We start from the raw sequence: 21,633 nt of genomic DNA, 5'->3' as shown, positions 1-21,633 counted from the left end.
ATGCAAATTAATAAGCTGTTAAAACATATATTATGCTATAATACATTAATGTACTAAATTTTTTGTTTTTCCTTTTCAAGTACTTTAGAAAAACTTGGTATTTGTGTATATATGTGATGCCTATGGATACATAAATTTATGGCAGCATGGGATGACAGAAAGAGCACTGAACTTATCACCTCTCCTATTATCTTGCAAGATGAGCTTGAATGTGAACTTAAGCCTAAGTTTTCTCACCTGTAAAATCAAGAGAAGTGCTTTGGTAACCATCCTGCATCTCAGACTTGGTACAAGGATCAAATCAGATGATATTATTTATTTAAACTAATCAAAGTACTTCATAAAGTGAAAGGCAAGTAAATTTTAATTATTTTCTCTGCATAATGGGCACTTATTTTTGATTTAGAAGGAAATGAAGATGATGCATACCATACTGAAATAACCAGATGTACATTTTATGTTCATTACTACCCAAAAAGTATACTGTGTTCTACTTGGAGTAAAACTAAAATTGAAGAAATCTACGAACATGTACTCACTGTTTTTACCATTTAGAGTGCAGAGATAGGCATTGAAACCATAAGAACTTTTTAGCAATTTGTAGAAATCTTTTTAGATTTTAAAAATCTTTGTAATTTAATGTGTCAAGTAAGTGGCGTTTAAATGAAAATCTTACAAACATACAAGTTTTAGAAAACACAGAATGGGTCAGTCCTAAGGACAGATAAAACAGTATGCCCCAATGGAGACCTCTGCAGCTTGGTTGATCTGCCATCTTGTAGCCAATACCTAGCACAGCGGCTAGCACACAGGAAGCACTTAACAATTATTTTTTCTACTGTGATGCCTCTTGGTAAGCTATTAGCTAACCCTAGATAGATTTGCAAATGCAAGGACAATATACTTACCCTCAAGGACAAGTTACTGTAAATTTCATAAGGTAAAGGACCAGGTCTGTCTTATTTTCTGATGTAGCTCCAGATTGTAGAACTTGGTGATTGTTCAGTAGAATGTGTTGGGAATTTTTAAAAATACCTCATTTAATGAGCCAGCAATTCCTACAGGCTATGTCTTATGTAAGTTGACTAAGACTTGGTCTTTATACTCAAAGTTTATCATATGAAATAACTAGGCTGGGTGCGGTGGCTCATGCCTATAATCCTAGCACTTTGGGAGGCTGAGGTGGATGGATCAGCTGAGGTCAGGGGATTGAGACCAGCCTGGCCAAGATGGTGAATCCCATCTCCATTAAAAATACAAAAATTAGCCAGGCATGTTGGTGGGCACTTGTAATCCCAGCTATTTGGGAGGTTGAGGTAGGAGAATCACTTGAACCCGGGAGGCGGAGGTTGCAGTGAGCCGACATCGTGACATTGCACTCTAGGCTGGGCAACAGAATGAGACTCTATCTCAAGAGAAAAAAAAAAAAGAAAAGAAAAGAAAAAGAAAGGAAGAAATAACCAGGGAGACAGAATTTTATAGAACTATGGGACAACAGATTAAGTGTCAAATTATGAAATAAAGTGCTCTGAAACATATAGCACTGTTTTGCTATGCTAGTTGCACATTAGAATCATCTGGGGATTTTTTGAAGCAATATTAGTGTCCCAGATCAAATAAAACAGAGGATGGGGCTTGGGCATTAGTATTTTTTTTTTAAACTAGGTGATTTTAATGTGCAATCAGCAATAGAATAGTTGACAGAGAAGTTAAAATGAAGTAATTATAACACATAAAGGAGTTAGGAAAGGACATTTTCTCAGGTGAAGCCTGTTTGTCTCTATGATTCATGAAGTCCAGAAAAAAATGCCAAATTTTCCCCCTTCCAAATTTTCAACAGATCTCTTCTAAACAGATTATGAAGTCAAGTTCTTCCAATGTGCTACTCTTCACAACCCTTTGAAGTTCTAAATCCCAAAGATTTAAAGTGGCATCAGAGAATCTTAAAAGTCTTAGATCACAACTTACTTGGGAACAAGATTCAATATCTGGATCAATTCAAGCTATTGAATTGATCAAGATTTAATTCAACCTAGAGTAAGGTTAGAAAAAAAAAAGGAGAACTAGGATCTTGTAGGTCTCAAGTGAATGAATGTTTGATATATATCTAATTTTCTTCACTTCAAGAGTTCTTCACATGTAAGCAAACCCAAGGGTGTGGAGTTTCATGATTTAATCAGAGCTAGTATAACCTGAGAAGTCAAAGTATTATCTTTATCTGTAATAAGTTTCAATCATGTTCATACTTAGTTTTGATAACTTACACTCACTTATTTATAACAATAAGCAAACAACTTGGTCTACCATATTGAGAAGGGAAACAACAGGGTTCTTTATCTTATTACCCTGACTTTCCAATACCAACCAAATTGGAGGAAAAATTTTTCCCTCTTCTTGCAAGTAATACCAAAAATTATGTACCAAAAGAGTATCCATTGTAAAAGATATGTTTTAAAAATAATGTACTCAGGAGTAAACAGACAATCTATAGAATGGGAGAAAATATTCACAAATATACATCCAAGAATGGTCCAATATTCAGAATCGATGAGAAACTTAAACAATTTAATAAGCAAAAAATAAAAAAAAAACCATTAAAACTTAGCAAAGGACATGAATAGATACTTCTCAAAGAAGACATACAAGCAGCCGATGAACATATGAAAAAAATTCTCAATACCACTAATTATCAGGCACATGCAAATCAAAACCAAAATGAGATATCATCTCATATCAATCAGAATGGGTATTACAAAAAAGTAAAAAAATAACAGATGTTGGCGAGGCTATGGAGAAAAGGAAACACTTATACACTGTTGGTGAGAATTTAAATTAGTTCAGCCTCCGTGGAGAGCAGTTTGGAGATTTCTCAAAGAACTAAAAATAGAACTACCATTTGGTCAAGCAGTCTCATTACCGGATACATACCTAAAGGAAAAATAAATCATTCTATGAAAAATATATATGTCCCTGTATGTTCATTACAGCACATTAATCACAATAGCAAAGACATGGAGTCAACAGAGATACCTATCAACAGTGATTGAATAAAGAAAATGTGGTACATATACACCATGGAAAACTATGCAGCAATAAAAAAGAACAAAATAACATCCTTTGCAACAACGTGGATGTACCTAGAGGCCATTATTCTAACTGAATTAACATAGAAACAGAAAACCAAATACACTTCATGTTCTCACTTACAAGTGAGAGCTAAATATTGGGTATACATGTACATAGAGATAAGAACAATAAACACTGGGGACTATAAGAGTGGGGACAGAGGGAAGCCCGGGCATTGTGTCTCCTGGCTATCTATTACTTTTGATGAGTATAATGTGGATCACTTGAGTTCAGGAGTTTGAGACCAGCCTAGCCAACATATGGAAGCCTGTCTCTACTAAAAATACAAAAATTACCCGGGTGTGGAGGAAGGTGCCTATAATCTTTGCTACTCAGAAGGCTCAAGGAGGAGAATCACTTGAACCCAGGAAGCAGAAGTTACAGTGAGCTGAGATTGCACCACTGCACTTTAGCCTAGATGACAGAGCAACACTCCATTTCAAAAAAAAAAAAAAAAAAAAAAAAAAGGAGTGGGCAGGTAAAGGTTGAAAAACTTCCTGCTGAGAATTATGCTTACTACCTGGGTGATGGATTCAGTCATACCCTAAACCTCAGCATTTGGCAATATACCTACATAACAAACCTGCACATTTAACTCATAATCTAAGATAAAAGTTGAAATTTTAAAAATAAAAAATTAAAAGTAAAAACTTATAAGTTTAAAAATACTGTACTCCAGTCCAATAGGATCAGAATTTTTTTAAGCTTTCTTTCTTCAAAACTATAGATAGAAATATGTATATACATATTACATATGTATATATGTAGAGAAAAAATTGACACTAATAACTAAAATAGAAACCTAAGCTCTAACATCTATTGTAGAAGAAAGAGTACTTTGAAACTAAAGTTGTATTTGCAGTTCTGCCAAGAGTTACATGTATGAGGTTGAACAAGCCATTCTTTAACATCTTATAATTTGAAAGAACGCTTTTCAACACAATGTTATATCCCATTTTAAATTCAACTTATTAACAACATTTTCCAAAGGCATCCAAGGCAAATATATTAGTCTGTTCTCACATTGCTAATAAAGATATACCAGAGACTGGGTAATTTATAAAGGAAAGAGGTATAATGGACTCGGTTCAGCGTGGCTGAGGAGACCTCACAATCATGGCAGAAGGCAAAAGAGAAGCAAAGACACAAGCTACATTGCACAGGCAAGAGAGCTTGTGCAGGAGGACTCCCCTTTATAAAACCATCAGATCTTGTGAGACTTATTTGCCACCACCAGAACAGTATGGGGAAAACCACCCCCATGATTCAGTTATCTCTACCTGGCCCTGCCCTTGACACGTGGGGATCATTACAATTCAAGGTGAGATTTGGGTGGAAACACAGCCAAACTATATCAGCAAGCAAGTGAATATCCTGAGGTAAAAAAGGTTAACATCCCTCTAATGCTTTTGACACTAGTTTACAGATGCCAATATTAAAAATCACTTGAAATCTGGTTTCACTATGACCACCTTTGAACAGGAGCTTTTACAAGTCATTCTAAGTATCTTAGCACCCAGGCCATTCTACCTGGCCAAGTTACAAGAATCCTGAAAGATATGTATTACTTTTTTTGTTTGTTTGTTTGAGACAGGGGTATTATTACATTGCCCAGGCTGGTCTTGAACTCTTGGGCTCATGCAACACCCCTGCCTCAGCCTCCAGAGTAGTTAGGATTATAGGGGTGTGTCACCATGCCCAGCTATATATTACTTTTGATGGGTATAGGTAGCCCATGTGGACTTTGTCGGTCATCAGAAACCTTTTCCTACACAGCTATTACTCGCCTAAATAAAAGAGCCATAACTCCTGCACTCTATTTCTCTGCCTAAATAAGGCTGTGTGTGGATATAATGTTACTAGGCAGTGGAAGAAAACATTAAAAGGGTACTGTCATCATTACAGTTTTAAGTTCCATCATACTTATTCAAAAACTATAAAGCAATGGATTAAAAAAATGCATGAGTAGAATGAACGACAAGACAGATCAGTCCTAGAGATACCATACTTTCAGGGCTGCCACCAATAGATCCAACAAGTGTATTCAATTCAACTATACACTTACAGACCTAACCAGAGCCTGAGAAGACCACTGTTGCCTGTGTACATTCAGAAAAGGTGCTTCTACTCCCTCCATCCATATATATTTCATAAGTTCTTCTTTCATATTAATAGGACCTTAAATATTACCTATAGGTCCCATAAACCCCTTGTGAGGCAAGTGGTGCTTATGGACCCAAAGACTTGTCAAGGAATCAGCTGTATAGAAAAGGAACATAACATGTGTTTGATTGGCATGATGAATTATATTATTAAAACAACCCAGGGTATGGATGATGGCAGGTCCAAAGGAGAATTAAAATCACCCAAATCTTCCCTATAGCTGAGAAGGGCCACAAAGGACTTAACTGATTGTAAGGTTAGAAATTACATTTTCAAGTTCCCATCTGGAGGCATGTTTGTTTCTTGCCATGTAACTTTGCTCCTGAGTTCTTCAATGGCCTGTTTTGAAAGGGTGCGACTGAAACAAATGCCTCTGTCTTAAGGACTTGGAAAAAAAAAAAAATCATTGAAAACAATGTAGGGATATAAATGTCTGTGCCCACAGCCAAGATAAAAAATGCAAAGTCTGGGCCACCTTGCCTTTAATTTTCTAACTGCTGTTTTGTAAGGCTGTGTCATGCTTCTCAGTTCAAACACGCTTTGGCTCTTTATTATTCATGGACCTTTTTCTCAGTCAGTGGTGTTGAATAATAAAACAGCCCAGGATCAAATGGGCCAATTCTCCATGCCTGACACCAACTGCTACTGTTCGCTGGGCTCTGCCAAGCGTTGCCTCTGATAATGAGTGGGATTTGGTTAAACAGTAAATTAATGAATAATGAAATATCCAGGTTGATCAGTTAGAGAGCACGCTTGCTTTGCCCTGGGCTAAACGCTTGGGGCAGAAATTACTCTCAAACGGCACTTGCCTGGCTGCTGGTCTGGATAACTATTTTACAGCCTATTGCTTGACAGAATGCTGGGGAGGGGGAGTCCACGAGGGAGAGAAAAGGAAGGACAATGTTATTAACAGCAACAACAAAAAAAAAAAAAAAAAAAAAAAAAAAAAAAAAAAAAGAAAAGAAAAAAAAAAGAAAAAAATGGGAGAGAGGAAGAATAACCTAGTTATCACCTTGTAACAGGTTTCCAAACTGCATGTGTAAGAATAAACTCACAAATATGATCTGGAGAAGTCAGAGTTCCAAAATTCCCAACACATGTTCAACATCAAGGAGAAATGATGAGTGGAAACAGTCTTCTATGTGTGCACATATGTGATTCAATGTGGGATGATTCAACTGCAAACTCATGTTTCTGTGTCCACGTTAGAGTGATGACAATGCAGGGAAGCTATCCAGTATCCAGCAGACAGGAAAACTCTACCCTCATTTTAAGGTTTCACACTCTGGTTACTAGACACATCCTCTTCTACAAATTTTAAACATTAAAAATAGAATGGCTTTTCTAAATGACCTCCATTAGGAAAAAAGTTTCACTGCAATTGTGGTTCCAGAAGACACATGTAGAAAGATATAGAGAGATATTTTGTCACTTTTCCACCTAAACTTGACCCAAAAGTTTCAAATTGTTATGTAGTCTTCTGCATGTATTTGTAATAGGTTTGCTTTGGATCATCAAAAATCCACAGCAGAGTGCCATAAGGACAACATGTACTGAGGGAATGTGCTATTTCACTCTTGACATTTATTTTGGAGATAAATTTCTCTAATTGGTTATCTCTAGAATATCTTATTCTTTCAGATCTTTGACCCCTTCAAATGGGCTTGAGATTAGTTGACTCTGCAGTTTTACACACTAAAGACTGAAACACTTTTCAAAAAATTGACAAACATGTAGTGAGTATTAGTGTTTTGTCAAGGTTGAGGTTTGGTTTGATTTTTGTTTGTTTTTAGGTGGATGAAAGAGGGAAGTGCCTTCACAAAACTGATGAGAGAGTGAGAACATATTCAGTAACCTAATTTAATAGTCTTCACATCTGAAGGTAAATCCCAAACAAGATTGAAAAGAGGCAAACTTTGTCTTCTGTTTCTGGTGTATAGGTGACATATGATAGGATTGTTTTTTAAATGCCCACAGATAATAAAGATGGGAAAGAAACATGAATTACCTAGGGCTTCAGAGTACATCATTAGTATACTCCATTCCTCAGGGCCTGAGAAGCAGCAAGGCTTAGTGGATGTTATTCGACTAGTTTCATCCTGAAAAACAGTGTTATGGACAAGGCTTTAACCTCTGCACACTGGCACCCAATTGGCCCTCCCCAGGAAAAAATAAAATGCTCTAATTGTCTTTATTGCTTTCAGACATTGGCTCCAAACACAGATGTTCATTACTGAGAATTAAAGAAGGGTAAAAGGTCACAGTGACCAAGATCAGCTTAATCCTTCTTTAGACTATTTGGCCCCACTATCTTGAATGGTCTTCATCTTTGAGGAAAAAAAGAATATTTAGACTGAACATAAAGGTGAGCGCATCATTCAGGGGGCTCATTTCATCGGGCGGGCTCATGCCTGTGGCCCCCTCTCCTGCCTCCCTAAACATAGCAAAAGGAAAAGCCCCTGAAACGATCTGAGGAAAAGCCCCTGAAACAATCTGTTTTTTAAAAGCCTTACTTTTGCCTGAGTCTTGATAGTTCCCCAACTTTAGGATTCCCTGGACAAAAGAATTCTACTGAAACAAGAGAAGCAAGAGCCTTAAAACCTAAGCAATGAAAATAATAATAATAATAATAATTTCTTCATTTAATACATGGGACTCTCAGGACAAAGAAATTTCACATTGGCAAACACTGCTTTGTTGTGGTTGAGTTTTATTTAGTCCGGATATTGGGGCGTTCCCATGCTTTGACATTGTGTGTATGAGTGTAAGTAGCCCTAACTACAATCCCCCAAAAGGGCCTTTCACCCAGTCACTTTGCAAATCATGTATCGGAGAGGATAACATTTACACAAAATTCTTCCTGGTCCAAGATTGATGCTTTAATCGCAAAAGTCAGCACTGGCATTTTTTTTGTGTTTTTTTTAATTTGTTTGGCAAGGGCTAACTAATGGAGCACTGAGGTTTAATTTGGTTTTATACTTGTTTTCCTTGCTTTGACTGGTACTTTCTCAGCCATTTTGTACAACATCTACCTGACCCTTTTCAAACTTAGAACAAGCGGCTGACCATTGAAGTAAAATCCAACGCTGTGTAGAAACTGTCTTAAAAATCGGATTTTCTAAATACAAGAAACTTGAGTTTCGAGTTGCACTCTCTTTGCCCAAGTAACCGACACCAGCCTTCCTCGTAATCAGATGCTTCTGAGCTGCCGGGCATCTGATGGAGAGTCCGGACGCTGAATTTCCAGTGTTCAGGACCATATGATTCACATAGCAAGTGCTAGGGCTCAGTGGCTGGACTCGATCTGCCAACCTATTCTACGCAGTATACCTGTCTGGTTTGGGGAGTTTCCAACCTCGAGAGGACTTGCATGATTTGCATGTTCAGTCCCAGTCTCAGAGAAGCTCCGCTTTCCACATGTGTGTACCCCACTGCTCAGGTGCCAGCTTTTCTCCAGCCATTTGATAAATGTCTGCACAGTTCGGGACATTTGGCTGTTACAGAGAACAAACCGTGACACCCCTCCTTCCCCCAAATTCTACGCCTATACGCTGTGGCCATGCCCTCCTCTCAGGCAAATGGCTGGGTGAGCAGGCGTTGGCTAATGACATCTGACAGCCACATCCTTGAAACGTTTGCTAATATCTCCGCGAACAGGCACGTTCGGGACGTTAACTGGTCGAGTTACAGATGACTGCCAGAGCTGCCCTCCGTGCAGCCTGGGCAAGTCACGCTTTGTTAAGTCCATTGGCCATTATGCTGATTAAAAAAAAAAAAAAATTAAAGAGCATTTTTATGCAGAAGACTCTCTTGGTAGCAGGTGTGACCCCTATTTGGGCCCTGGACGCCTCTCTCGCCTGAGTCCGCTCCAGAAGGCTGTAGCCTTTCGGAGGGAAGAGAAAAAGCGAAGAGCAGGGTGGGCAGGCACCAATAGGTTTCCGAACAAGTGGGCGAAAAATCACTGACCTTGCTAGCTTGTGACCAGCGTGAAACGTGTTGAACCTGTGTGGTAAAACTGCTTCCTCAGTCTGAGGATACGCAGTTTACAAAAAAAAAAAAAAAAAATTAAAGGCTTCTCATGCTGCAGCCCCTTCAAACTCCAGGGCCCTGATCCCGAGGGCGCGCACCACGAACTCCAGCGGGCGGGCTGCGCGCCCTGGGCCGTACTGGCGGCCGGGGTCACGCCTGGGGGCGCCGGGGCGCGTGCGCCTGCGTGGGCGTCCGCGCGTGCGCGCTTGTTGACACCCTGCCTGGCAACCCAGAGAGCGCGCCTAGACGCGGGCAGCCTGCGCGGCGTGCGTCGTCTCGACGCAGGCTGGGGCGGCGCACGCGCGATGCGTTAGCCCGCGGTTCTTGTGCCCAGAGCCGGGTGGATTACCGACTCTCCCAGCTGGTGTCGGCTCTTGAGCTCTGGAAACCTGAGGGAAAGACGGTGGGAGTGCGCCAACACGTGACCCAGGGGAGGGGCACGGCGGGACCCAAGCGGAGAAAGCGGACCCGGGGAGACGCTGGACGGGCCTCATCCTGAGGAAGCCCATGGGGTTATTTATGAGGCCTGATTGAAAGTAGTGGCTGCCAGGAAAGTGAAAAGGGAGCTCACCTCCAGCTAGGAGAGGAGCTACAGTCGCAAGAATGCTGTTTATGACGATATAAATCACCGTGGAGCGCGTGACGGGAAATATGGAGACTGCGACTTTGGGGTAGAAACAAGGAAACAAAGTCAAGAAGGAAAAATGAGTTTTCGCCCCCTCGTTTCTGTCCACCCCCTCCGCCCGCGCGCAGTCCCTCCCTCCCCTAGGAGGCCGCCATCCCGGCGGGGAGGACCGGAGGAGACGGCAGCCCCCGCCCCCGCAGCCCCGCGTGGCGGGCCGGGTCTGCCCGAGTCTTCCCCAAGTTTGCACGAGGATCGTTAGAGAGCCGGGGAATACATGTAAATAAACAACCTGGAAGATTTACGGGAAGGAGTTCAATTTTGTAGGACTGTATTTATAGAGCAAGCGCTGGCTCACTTAGAAATAGATTAATGGGAAGCTAAAATTAATGGACTTGTGAACTGCAGGTTTATTTTCTGAGGCTTCGACATGACAGACAACCGCCCTCGAAGTCCACGCGTGGAAGGCAGTTTGCCTCGGGAAGGGACACGTCCTACCGGGCCGACAACTCTCAGGTGGCCCCTAACTCCGGCGCCCGGGGTACCTGGGGAGAGACCCTACGGAACTGTGACTTGCAAATGAAGAAAATGAATGTGGCTTCATTAAAAAAAAAAAAAAAAATCGGGTCTTCCTTCCAGCACTATTTTTAATCAAGTTCTTAACCCGCTAAATCGGGCCGGCGGGTGCGTTCTGGGGCACCGTAAGCCGCCTACCGGACCTGGTGGTCTCTTGGCAGTCAGGGGCGGCAGCGACCCCTCCTCCAGGGTCATCCGGGGTCCCCGCGCTGGGCCGGTCAATGACCTAGAGGTTTTAACTACTGCTTTTTCCCTACTCCCTCCACAGCGCCTTAACACAGTAACAAAGACCAGGAGCTGTGACACTCAGTCCAGGGCTGTCTTATGAGGCAAGGCTGTCTCCGGCTTCCAATCCCTTTCCTTCCCTTTTCTGGTTCTTCTTGCCAGTTCTTTTCATGCTCCTCAAAATCTTGAGTTTTACTTGCTATAGATGGTTGTCTCAGACCCTCTCTTTGCCAAATGGGGCTGGTGAGTTTGGGTAGCCTGGAGCTTACCTGTGGGATAATAGATTGCCAGTCGGTTTATCAAGGGCTGGTGCGAACCTTGGGCGGGGAAAAATTGCCATAGGATATGAAAATTACCCACCACCTGCTTTGTATAATCCCAATGGTAACCAACCCCCACCCTCTGTAAAGCAAATGAAAAGGACACTCAATGTAACGACTGAACCAGAGACTAAGACGTATCTATTTTTTTCTAGGTAGATGTATGTCCTAATCACACGTCCCTTGGTTTTCTCTGTTTCCTTTTATTTACCCACACACACAATTGTTTTTTGTTTTGCTTTTCTTTGAGTCCACTGTTTATTGTAGCCATGATCTCCCAGCTTTTAATTAATAGGACAGGAAAGCGAAATCTCACATACAGTGGATTCCACTGTTCCTTCTGCCTTTCCCTATAGGGAAGTCCAATTGAAAAAGATTCACCTTTAAAAACAAAATTGGTATAAGAGGCATATTAACTGAAAACAAACTATATGCTAAGCACTCGTATAATCTGGGATCATCAAGATTTAACATTTCCAATTCTTAAATTCACATACAGGTTACTATTTCTGCTTTTTATAATTAAACTAGGCAATATTAATGAAGTAGAGGAACTTAGGAAGTCCATATTTATTTTTACAGATAAAGACCTTGAGGCACAGAAAGGAGCAGTGACTCATCCAAACTGTATAACAATGTGGATGATTTTGCTTTCCTGGCCTCAGGGAAGACACCTAAGCCTTGGAATAAAATACAGATTGAGAGGATGTTTGATCACTGCAGCCCATTAGGGCCAGGCTGAAGCCTATTAACCCAGGTGCGAAAAGCTCTGACTTCTCTATGCAGCCTCTGAGCCTAAGAGTCATCTTGCTAAGACATGTACACCTTTTTCCTCTTCTTGGTTGAGGAAGGTTTTTCCTCCTTTGTTTATGGAGGGCCTTGCACTGCTAATGAGATCAGGGTTGGGTTCAATCCTAAAATGGGTGTTAACTCCTTTAGATCTCAAGTTGAGGGGTGCAGGAGCCCACACCCAGCCCTGAAGCCTTCTCCTATACTGTGCACCATCTCCTTCTTTGAACACCATGCTAGAATGCCACTGTATGAGCAGTGGGAAGGGAGCATCATCTTTGACAAGGACCCAGAGTCCTTTAGTTACCTGGGAAGTAAATTCAACTCCTCAATTTGTAAAGGGCAAAATAAACCAAAAGATTCAGTTAATGTTAGCTTTTATTGCAAATCTGGTTAGAAATAGGAGAGAAGAATGTCGATTTGGAATTTTAAAAAATCAAAAACACTTCCTAGTGAAAAAAGTGTTCCTTTTTCTGAGAAGCAAAATTTATTCTATTTCTGTTGTAATGAAAACGCTGTGGGTGCTTTGATGAGAGGGGACAAAAAGAAAAAAAGCTTCTTGCTATAGTTTTCCTGTCTGTAAACACTGTCTACATTTAAGAAACTGAAGATGAAAACAACAAAAACACAACAATCTTTTTATTTATGTAAATCAGATTAACACTGGACAATAAACCAATTTCTACCCATTACCATAACAGCTTGTTTATAAAGAACAGAAAAATTCAGATAGGATTCTACCTAGGGTCAAGCGGTTTTTTTTTTTTTTTTTTAACCACCCATTCACAGAGGTATAGATTCACAGATAAATAATCCCAAACTACTTGCTCGCCATATTTACACATTCCCATTAAATTAAGCATAAATAAATATATACAAACTTAACATGAATACCCTCCAGAGCTCTTCTTGTGAAGAGTCAATAGATTGATATTTCTTGATTGTGTGGCAAAAACAATGTTAGAGAATTAGAGATCAACTGAAAAGAGGAGTCGATTTTGGCATTTAAGGAAGGATAGTGATCATTCCGTTAAAAAACGGGTTTTTTTCGATACTTTTTTTTTTTTTGCCAGTAATTTCACATACATCGGCAAAGGAGGGGAAACGCTGTTTGGGCTTTTGAGGCAACATCAGATGGTATAAGGTTATTTCCTTTCCACATAATGTATTACAAGTATAGATTATCAGTTGTGACGAAAAATTATCTATAAACACTCTTAACTAGGAACGCCTTGTAGCAGAGGAACAGTGTGTAGATAAGTTCGGGGTTTCGAGTTTTCTATTCGACCAAAGTTTTCATAGGACATGAAATAATTGCTTGAGAGAAAGTGGCTTCCTTGGTCAAAGAAAACAATGCAGCCAGGTCTTTGAAAGCCGCTTCCGTTCCTTAAGTGGGGGGGGGGGGTGGAGGGGGGGGGGGTGGAGAAAGCTATGGGTGTGGAGGCCAGAAAGAAGGAAAGAAAACGCAGGGTAATTGGTGATGTGGGAGTGAAGGTGGTGGGAAGAGGAGAAAGTTACCTTCCCACTTTGGGGGACAAGGTAAAGATCTTTTTAGATGATGGAATCCTTACCCAAAGGGCACACTTCTTACTCCCCAGAGACCCACAATAAGTGTAGGAGGCAGCAGGGTTGGGCAGAGAATGGTTTGGAGATCTTTGGAACCTTTAAAAGAACTTGCGAAGTGGAAAATGTGAAGGCAGCACTGCCCCATCCTAACTCTTCCTGTCTTTCTCTATTTTGTTTTGGGACTTAGCATTTAGGAGTTGGCACTGGCAGGGGCCAAATGTCTGAAGAGTGCAGGGGTCAGGGAAAGAGCTGCAACTCACCTGTTTGGTTTGAAAACAAAGCTCAAAGGGATCTTCCTTAAACGTTTCCCTCGACTTAAAAGGCAAACTATTGCGTTAATCCTACTGTTTATTGATTTATAGGCCCAAGGAAACCAAATCTTTTAATAACTCAATTATAAGATAAACGTAGCTGCCCTGGCTAACTAAAGCAAGGGGGCGGGGGACCTGCATGAAAGGAGAAGTGAGGGAAGGAAAAAGGGTAGTGGGCTCACTCCAGCAACCAGGAGGCTGGGGGTGGGGCGCAAAAGGTTCTGTCTTGCTGGAGCAGGGAAGAACACACAAATGAGGGCGTAGGCCAATGAAGGTAGCCTGCCTTGCCAAGTAAGACAATTCCCATCCCATTTCCCCGCTTTAGGATTGTGATAGTGGGGTGGTTCCGTACTGGCAGAGGTGGAGAAGGGGAAAGCTTCGGATTCCTTGGATATTTCTAGACCACTTTCCCTCCAGGAGCAGCGCCCGGAGTGGCCGCTGGCAGCGCTGGGAGCCCTCCCCACCTGCAGCCCACAGGGCGCCGCCCCATTACCTACTGGAGAGTGGGGCTTTCTCGGTCGCCTTAGCCCTTAGGGTGAGACCGAGAGCCGGAAGGGCCCGCGCAGCCGGCAGCCCCTCCAGCGGCTGATTCTACGTCCTCAACACGACTGGGCGCCTGTGGCCCACACGCCCTCAGGACCTGCACAGTTAGAGCAAGGCGCGTCCATCGCGTCTCTCGCACGTCACACGCGTGGGGCGCGTTGCCCTGCAAGGAAAGGAGACGATCGTTTTCAGTGTGGTCTCTCCTGGCCTTGTGCAATTAGAACACATCTAATGCGAGTGGCCAGGCCCTCGGACGAAGGCACAGTCCTCTGAGCTGGGAAAAGAGAGTGGTTACACTCTCCATTACGTCTAGTTCTTGGCCATTGTATTCCTCTCAACAGGTCTAGGGCTGGGCCCTGAAGATCAGAGGTGCCAAACGAACCTAGGGGCTGAAGATGGGCTGCAGTGTGGCCCCAACAGTTGCTTGGGCCCTTTTGCTGACGTGAGAGCAGCTTCTTAACTTCCCCATCCTCTCTTAATAAAAACTGGCAAAGCACCCACCCAGCAGGTTCCTATAACCCCAACCTCCCAATCCTCCCCAGTCCCCACCCCCACGAAGGAAAACCAGGAGAGGTGCAAAACTGAAAATCCGGGAGAACTTAGTGGGTCCTAACTATAAATCCTGTAGAACAACATCTATATCGTTATCTTCAAGGGGTATTGTAAAGATCCTGTCTATTTTGTTAAATAGGTGAGTGTATCTACACTGTATTTAGAGACTTCTCTCATTCACCCCCATCCCGGGATAATTTCTCACAGCTTTTGGAAAGGTGCAGACAATGGATTCCACATCATATTTCATGATAATGCTAAGATGGAGCCCAAGTATGAAGCTGGGCTGCCAGAAGTGAGAAATATTAAATGCATGAAACTTTATCTACTGGGAATAGTCCCAGTGTATCCAGACGGTAAAAATCAAAGCTGAAATACATCTCCTTTCACTTTGCATTATTTTGCCATTATATGCCGAAACAAGTGCACGTCTGGGAAGGAAAAAAAAATGCCTCATTCATAAAGCATCTTGTAAGAAAGCAATTGTTACAGAAATGTGAGAGCTTGTGCCACCCTCCTCCCCACATTCACTCGCAAAGCTGCTTCTTTCCTCGTTTAAACAGCAATCACCAAAGAACCCAGGGAAATCAAATCAATTTTAAATGCAGGGCAATACTATTAGAATATAGGGCTCTAAGAATCCTCACTCTTTTCCCTTAAAATTCATTTTGCAGCCCCCCTCCCCCCGCCACCCCCACCGGAATTCGAGTGTTGAGGAACGTTAGCATGTAGATTCAAAGCTGCTTCCATCATATTGGCCACTTTCTAAATTATTCCCTTTGAGCTTCTTTAAAGAAGTGCACCTGCAGAATTCTGACACACAGGCTTTGATTAAAAAGGGATCCGATTTTTTTCTCTGTACCTTATAGATTGTGTAGGAAGCCCAAGTCCTCTTTGAAGAAGCTCATAAACCATGCGGGCAAAGCTTTGGAAAACAGAAGAGAATGAAATGGTACATACCCCTCCGAAGAAATTACATACTAATCAACGTATTCATATTGTGTGTGGTTTTTTTTTTTTTTTTTTTTTACTATAGTTCATAAAATTGGTAGATGACACAAATATAACAAATGTGAGATTCTCTGTATGCAGATGCTGGCAAGGCTGGGAGATAGTAACATTTCTGAAAGGAACTGATGATGAGTCTGAATCAACTTATTGGTCCGGATTTTCCTTAGCCGCCAGAACCTGCTCGGCCGGTCGGCACCAAAAACTGCAGCCTCCGCCTAGTCTCCGCAGGCCTCCCTCCCCGCCCTCGCCCTCCCTAATTATGCAAGCAGCCGGGGAGCCAGGCCCGGTGAGTTAGGATCGCAGGGCGGGGTGGGAGGGGTAAAGAGAGGACTGAAACCAAGCAAAAGGACCAACCACACTCATTTTCCTCCCAGAAGATTCCCGTAACAATGTGAGGAAGGGAGGGTGACGAGGAAAAGGGTGGCTGGGAGAAGGGTGAGGTGAGATGGAGGGCGGGGACTGCGAGAGAGTTTCCTAAAAAAAAATTTAAAATTAAAAAGTTCGTGCGTCTCAGTCAACCAGCTCTCAAAGCACTGAAACCAACGTTTCTCCGATTTTCTTCCAATAAGTTAGCGTTTTTCTCATGTTTAGTCTTATGTTTATTTTCCAAAGGGAAGGGGAAATCATGGTTTTCTTTTATTATCAGTATTACTAAGCTCGAAAGAACCGAAGTGGAAAATCCGGACGGTTGTCTCCAAGTGTATCTTGAAATAGACACTGAGAACCGATATTGTTGCTCCGTTGTACGCCTCAGTTTTTTTTTTTTTTTTTAAGTTATTTAGCTTTTTTAAAATTTTGATTGTATGTGTATTCTACCTAATATAATTCTTCCAAAGCCAATCCAGTATTTTAAAGCTAAAATTAAATTTTTTGTTTTTCCTTTTGTATTTAAAACATTTTTCCTTCTTTTTTTAAATTTTTCATTTCCTGTGTTTCTCCTCCTTGTCGCCAGTTTTACTACCTGGGCCTTCCCCAGACGTGTGCCTGTTAGTGGTGGTGTTGTTCAAGAACATCTTGTCCATGCCTTTGAGCGCCTCGGTGAGATAGTTCTGCAGGGCCGTGAGCGCGGCGCAAATGGCCGGGGCGCCGAAGCCGTGCGTGATGAGGCTGAAGTGCGTGAGGCAGCTCTGGATTCCCGGCTCCAGGATGGGGCTGGGTCGGCTGTTCCCGATCGGTGTCCGGTCCTGCGCCAGCAGATCCGTAAATTCTTTACAAAGTTGCCTGCAAAGGGGTAGGCGAGGCACAGAAAATCACCCTCAGTGTCGTTGTCATGGGCATTAGAAAGGAGACGCTCACACACTCCCTGAGGCGCAGGGTCACCGAGGAGCGAGGCTAATGTGGACGATTCCGCTCTGTTTCCTTTCCCAGCGCTCTCTCTTCTCGAGCAGCTGGGACTGAAAGGAAAGCGGGGGTGGGGAGCTAATGCACCCCTTCCACCCCAAAGCCTTGCCTTCTCCTCCCCTTTGGTGTTTCCCCCTCCATCCCCGGACCGCGTGGACCCTGCTTTGGGAAATTAGCGAAGCTTTAGCAGTTGATTTGGAATAATTCATAATGTTGAGCTGTTGAGCTCTTACCTGGCATTTCTTTTGAGCTCTTTCCCCCACGTCCCTCCCACCTCTCCAGCCTCTTGGTGATGAGGCGCAAAAAGCCCTGAAAGATTTAGGCTCCTCGGCCACAAGCCTGTCCCTGGCACTGAAGCAGATTGCTGGAGACTTCCATAGCCCAAGGCAAGAAACTGTTTATTCTAGAGAATGCTGATTCCATTCAAAGCAAAAAACCTGTTTACCTGCAGTATTGAGGGAGGGAGATAGTTTCTGCCTTTCCTCCCTTTCTTTCTTGCAAGTGTAGGCTACTGAAAATCTTTGTATAACCAGATTGTTGTCAGTATAAAAGGATTCCCATATACTTTAAATAAAACCTAAAGGTAGACTGTTAAGACACTGGGGAGGATAGATTTTTATTTGCTGAAGGTTTTTATTTCCTCAAGGCACCTACAATTTAGAGGAATCTCCCAGCCTTAGAAATCATGTGTGCCTAACTATGGATTGAGCTTATTTGAGAAATTTTAATATAGGAGCTGGATAGGATGGTTTTAGCCCTGAAGGTCAAATGGCTGGCAGGCAGACACACAGCATCCCAAAGGCCATAGCTTTTCACAGATGGGCAGATTTCTCCTGTTCACCTGCCTCTACCCAGCCTGTGGGTCTGTGGCGTTTAGAAAAAAGCGAACCCCAATGGGATGGCTTGACTGACACATATCTAGCCACATCTGGCCTAGCAAACAGGTAAACAGGACAGCTGACTGGACTCAAAGAACCCTGGGCATCCTTTTCCAGGGTTCTGGATTCTCCCTTTGAAATACATACATAAATCCCACAACCAGGAAGAAATAGGTAAGGGTTCTCGCCAAAGTGGTACAGTTTTTAAGCTGTTAAAAGGTACACCTTAGAAACACCTGTGAGGTTCAAATACACACTTTGAGGCCCCCACCTCCACTAATTCCAATTTAGAAGATTTGGGGATAGCCCCATATGGAAATGTCTTGAAAAGCTCTCCAGCTGATTCTGATACTCCAGGTTTAAACGTGCTGGACTAAGGGAAGCCACAGTGGTTGGACAGGGGCAGTTATATGCATACCTTAGGGAAATGAGAATCATTTGTGATCCTGATTTATACAGTTTGGTTTTATTTTTTTCTTTAAAGTACCTTTCTTCCTTTATAAAGCACAACTGATCCCCACCACCAGCCACCAGCGCAAGGGGTAGGAGAACAATCTACTGACTATTATATTGCTTGATGAAAACCCTCTAAAAAGAGGGTGGATGCCAGGTTTTGATCATTGGAAGAGATGGGTAAAGTCTTTCCTTAAGTTTGCACTCATTATCAAAGTGCCAAAAAGGATATTCCGAACTGGGGAGAACAAATGCTTAGAGTCAAACATTTTAAATCTTCAAAGCCCAAACCAGGGTCTGTAAGCAATTAAAGTTCTGGGACATTAATATTTTTTGACCCTGCGGAAAGGGGCAATCAAATTCCAATCACGTCTCAAAAACATCTGGACAAATTTGAGCAAATGATTTTTCAGCCTTCCATATATTTCTTTAAATTACACTGTCAACGGGACAAACCGCGTCCTCGAGCACTAAATAAATGAACGCCGCTGTTTGGGCCGCGCCTGCGAGAGAAACGTGCTGGCGCACGCAGCGCCGCCCACTGCAGGCCTGAGCCGGCCATAAAACACCAACAATATGACACCGAAGCCAAAGACAGGAGTAAATCAAATAAATAGAAAACCCACTGTAAAAGTTCAAATGAGCTCTAGACCTAAATTTAGCCAGAGATTTACTATTTTCCCCTCTGGAGTTGTAGTAAATTTTACAAGTCTGTGGAAGATGACAAACAGCAACGTTGGAAACGGAGTAATTAGAGCTGTGGGTAGAGATGGGTACACGTGGGTTTTATAGACACTCTGAACGAGCACACAGGGCTGTGCGGCTATGACAGGGAGATAGATGTGAAACCCAAGCAGGAATATGCACCTCCAGATCCAGAGAAGAGCTGGAACAAGAACTCACCCGGAAAAGATCTGTCTGACATCCCCAGAGTGATAGAAAAGAACTGTAAGAAGCCTGGATTCGGATTAACAAAGCCATTTTCCGCAGAGAGAAGAGACCTGAGACCAACCTGTAGCCTGTCAGCTCTGCCTACCTGGCTTGCCACAGCCACAAATGCTACTTCTAGACAACCCTCTGAGTTCTTTCTCTGCCCCTCCCCACCGCTTCCTCCCAAGCCAAACCAGGCGGCCTAGCCAGCTGGGAGTGAGTTGAGAGCCCAGGGTCTAAGACACTCACTTGGTAGCCAACAGCATATTCTTTCGGGAGTGCAGGTCACTCGGGTCTGTGTGCTGCCGGTTCAAATACTCAGAGACGGCTTTGGCAGGAAACTCTGTTTCGCAAATGTACCCAAAATCCCGAGCTAAGTGAACAGCTTCTCCTGAAAAAGACAACAGTGAAGGTAATAATCAGCACCCAGTCCCTAAATATCTCAGGGCATAAGACATTCTCTCATCAACTTTGTTAGTATTTCCAGAGAAGGCCAGCTGTTGGAGCAGAAAGCAAAGGTGAGACAGATGCCTAAAGTAAAAATGATTCTCAAGCTGTAATTAAAATTGGTGGGACCAACTTTGCTCCTGCCTCTTTTTCCCGCCTCTCCCTGAGCCAAGTCCTAGCTAGACATCCCCTGAATAGCTATGGGGTCTTCCACACCCCACTCTTTTTGTCTTAAGGGAAAGATGTGCCAATAAAGGCAAGATTCACCTTACAATTGGATCTAGATATTTGGCTGGATATTTAAGCCAGATTTCCTCCTCCTTTTTAAAGCATCTGTCACACTTGCTTTAAATAAAATTTAAAAGTCACCATCTTCTTGCTACAATTGTATTACAACAATTATATAAAAACAAGCCCATGTGTATACATGTTCACATATATTAAAGAACATATGTAAAATGTATATGGAAAGAGTATTTCTATCTGCAATGAAATAATAATTCTCCTTATCACTTTTCCTGCTAGTCAAGTTTCAGGTTTTTCCCCCTTCAGAGGTGCCTGTCATCATTCTCCTACTTTAGGACTTTTCACTGCACAAAGATTACATAGCAGCTATAGAAAACTGGGGTATCTAAGGTATTACTCAGCTTATATAAAAGCCCCTTTTAAGTAAAGCATTATTACCTTTTAAAAACACAGCCTTTGGGGTTCAAAGAAAGATCCCACACATGAAAAACAGATATGTTGAAATACCCCATGGCTACATTATTTTTAAGGAGGATGACTTACTTTTAATCATTATTATCATAATAACAAAAGACTTCAGGCATGCTGCTTACAAGGATTCACAAAACCAAAAACTGCCAAACAAATATTGGAATTTTAGTGGGGTTTCCAGTTTCCTCTCTTCTCCACTAAAATCCCTCTCTTGAGCTAAGGTTACCTTGATTGCTTTTCAAAATGAGGACTGTGATATTAGCAACTCCCTGAAGGGTAAAATGTGAAACTTCCAGGCTGAGAGTCAACTGCTAATAAGTGTGGTCTGGAAATTCAGTGACTCCGGAGGGTGTTTGGGCCAAGCAACTTTGCCTTTAAAATGTCCAAGTATGAGGCCTGTAACTATGATGATTAATGGTTGCTGCTTAAATATTTTAAGATTCCATCTTCTAAAAACCAACTCTCTACAGGAGTGTCATAATGTCATACCCATACAAATGGAATTAAAAAACAAGACCTACAAGCTAGGTGCTAGAGAAAATTCTGCATCTTCCTCCATTAAGACCATCTAACTGTATTTCATATTACTTCCCACAAATTCAACTGCAGATCCTCTTGTTCTAGACTGTGTAGATGATTTTGTTTATAACATACTATAAATATCATCCCTAAACTCAAACTGATGAGCAAATTACAAGGTGCTTATTGCAATTATCACCCTTTAATTCACAATTGATGAATCTACATTGAAGATAATACAGGACTCCCTTACATATTTCCTCAGCCCCCCTCTCCAATCTTCTCCTAGCCATCATTGGCCTTATTAAGCTATCAATATTTCATTAACAATTTGTCCCAGGTAGTCTGCAGATTTGGCCCTAGGAGTGACAAAGGTTTTTAAATAACCATAAGGGGTCATGAACGCAATGTGTTTTCTACTACTGACAATTCAAATCTGGGAAGGTGAAGGGTGATAGAATGAATTATTGCTTAAAGAATTACTCTTGCAAGAGTTCACACAGAGGATGTCCTGC

At 42.2% G+C, this 21,633-nt stretch overlaps 1 protein-coding gene across 2 annotated transcripts in view; it reads right to left on the bottom strand.

Annotated features, from left to right (window-relative positions):
• Nucleotides 1-12,461: 12,461 nt before the first annotated feature.
• The window catches only part of TFAP2B (transcription factor AP-2 beta), a 28,688-nt gene continuing 19,516 nt past the window's right edge, over nt 12,462-21,633 (bottom strand). For both annotated transcript variants that reach the window (XM_003923109.4, XM_010333998.3), the window contains exons 6-7: nt 19,685-19,826; nt 12,462-17,054 (exon numbers count right to left, since the gene is read on the bottom strand). In XM_003923109.4, coding sequence (XP_003923158.1) covers nt 16,754-17,054; nt 19,685-19,826 — 443 coding nt within the window. In that variant the 3' untranslated portion in view covers nt 12,462-16,753. The remainder of the gene's footprint in view (nt 17,055-19,684; nt 19,827-21,633) is intronic.

Source organism: Saimiri boliviensis, chromosome 4 (genome assembly GCF_048565385.1).
Source record: "Saimiri boliviensis isolate mSaiBol1 chromosome 4, mSaiBol1.pri, whole genome shotgun sequence".
In the NCBI taxonomy this organism is placed as follows: Eukaryota; Metazoa; Chordata; class Mammalia; order Primates; family Cebidae; genus Saimiri; species Saimiri boliviensis.
The sequence above is the reverse complement of the archived record's forward strand: the minus strand, read 5'-3'. Positions and strand labels throughout refer to the sequence as shown.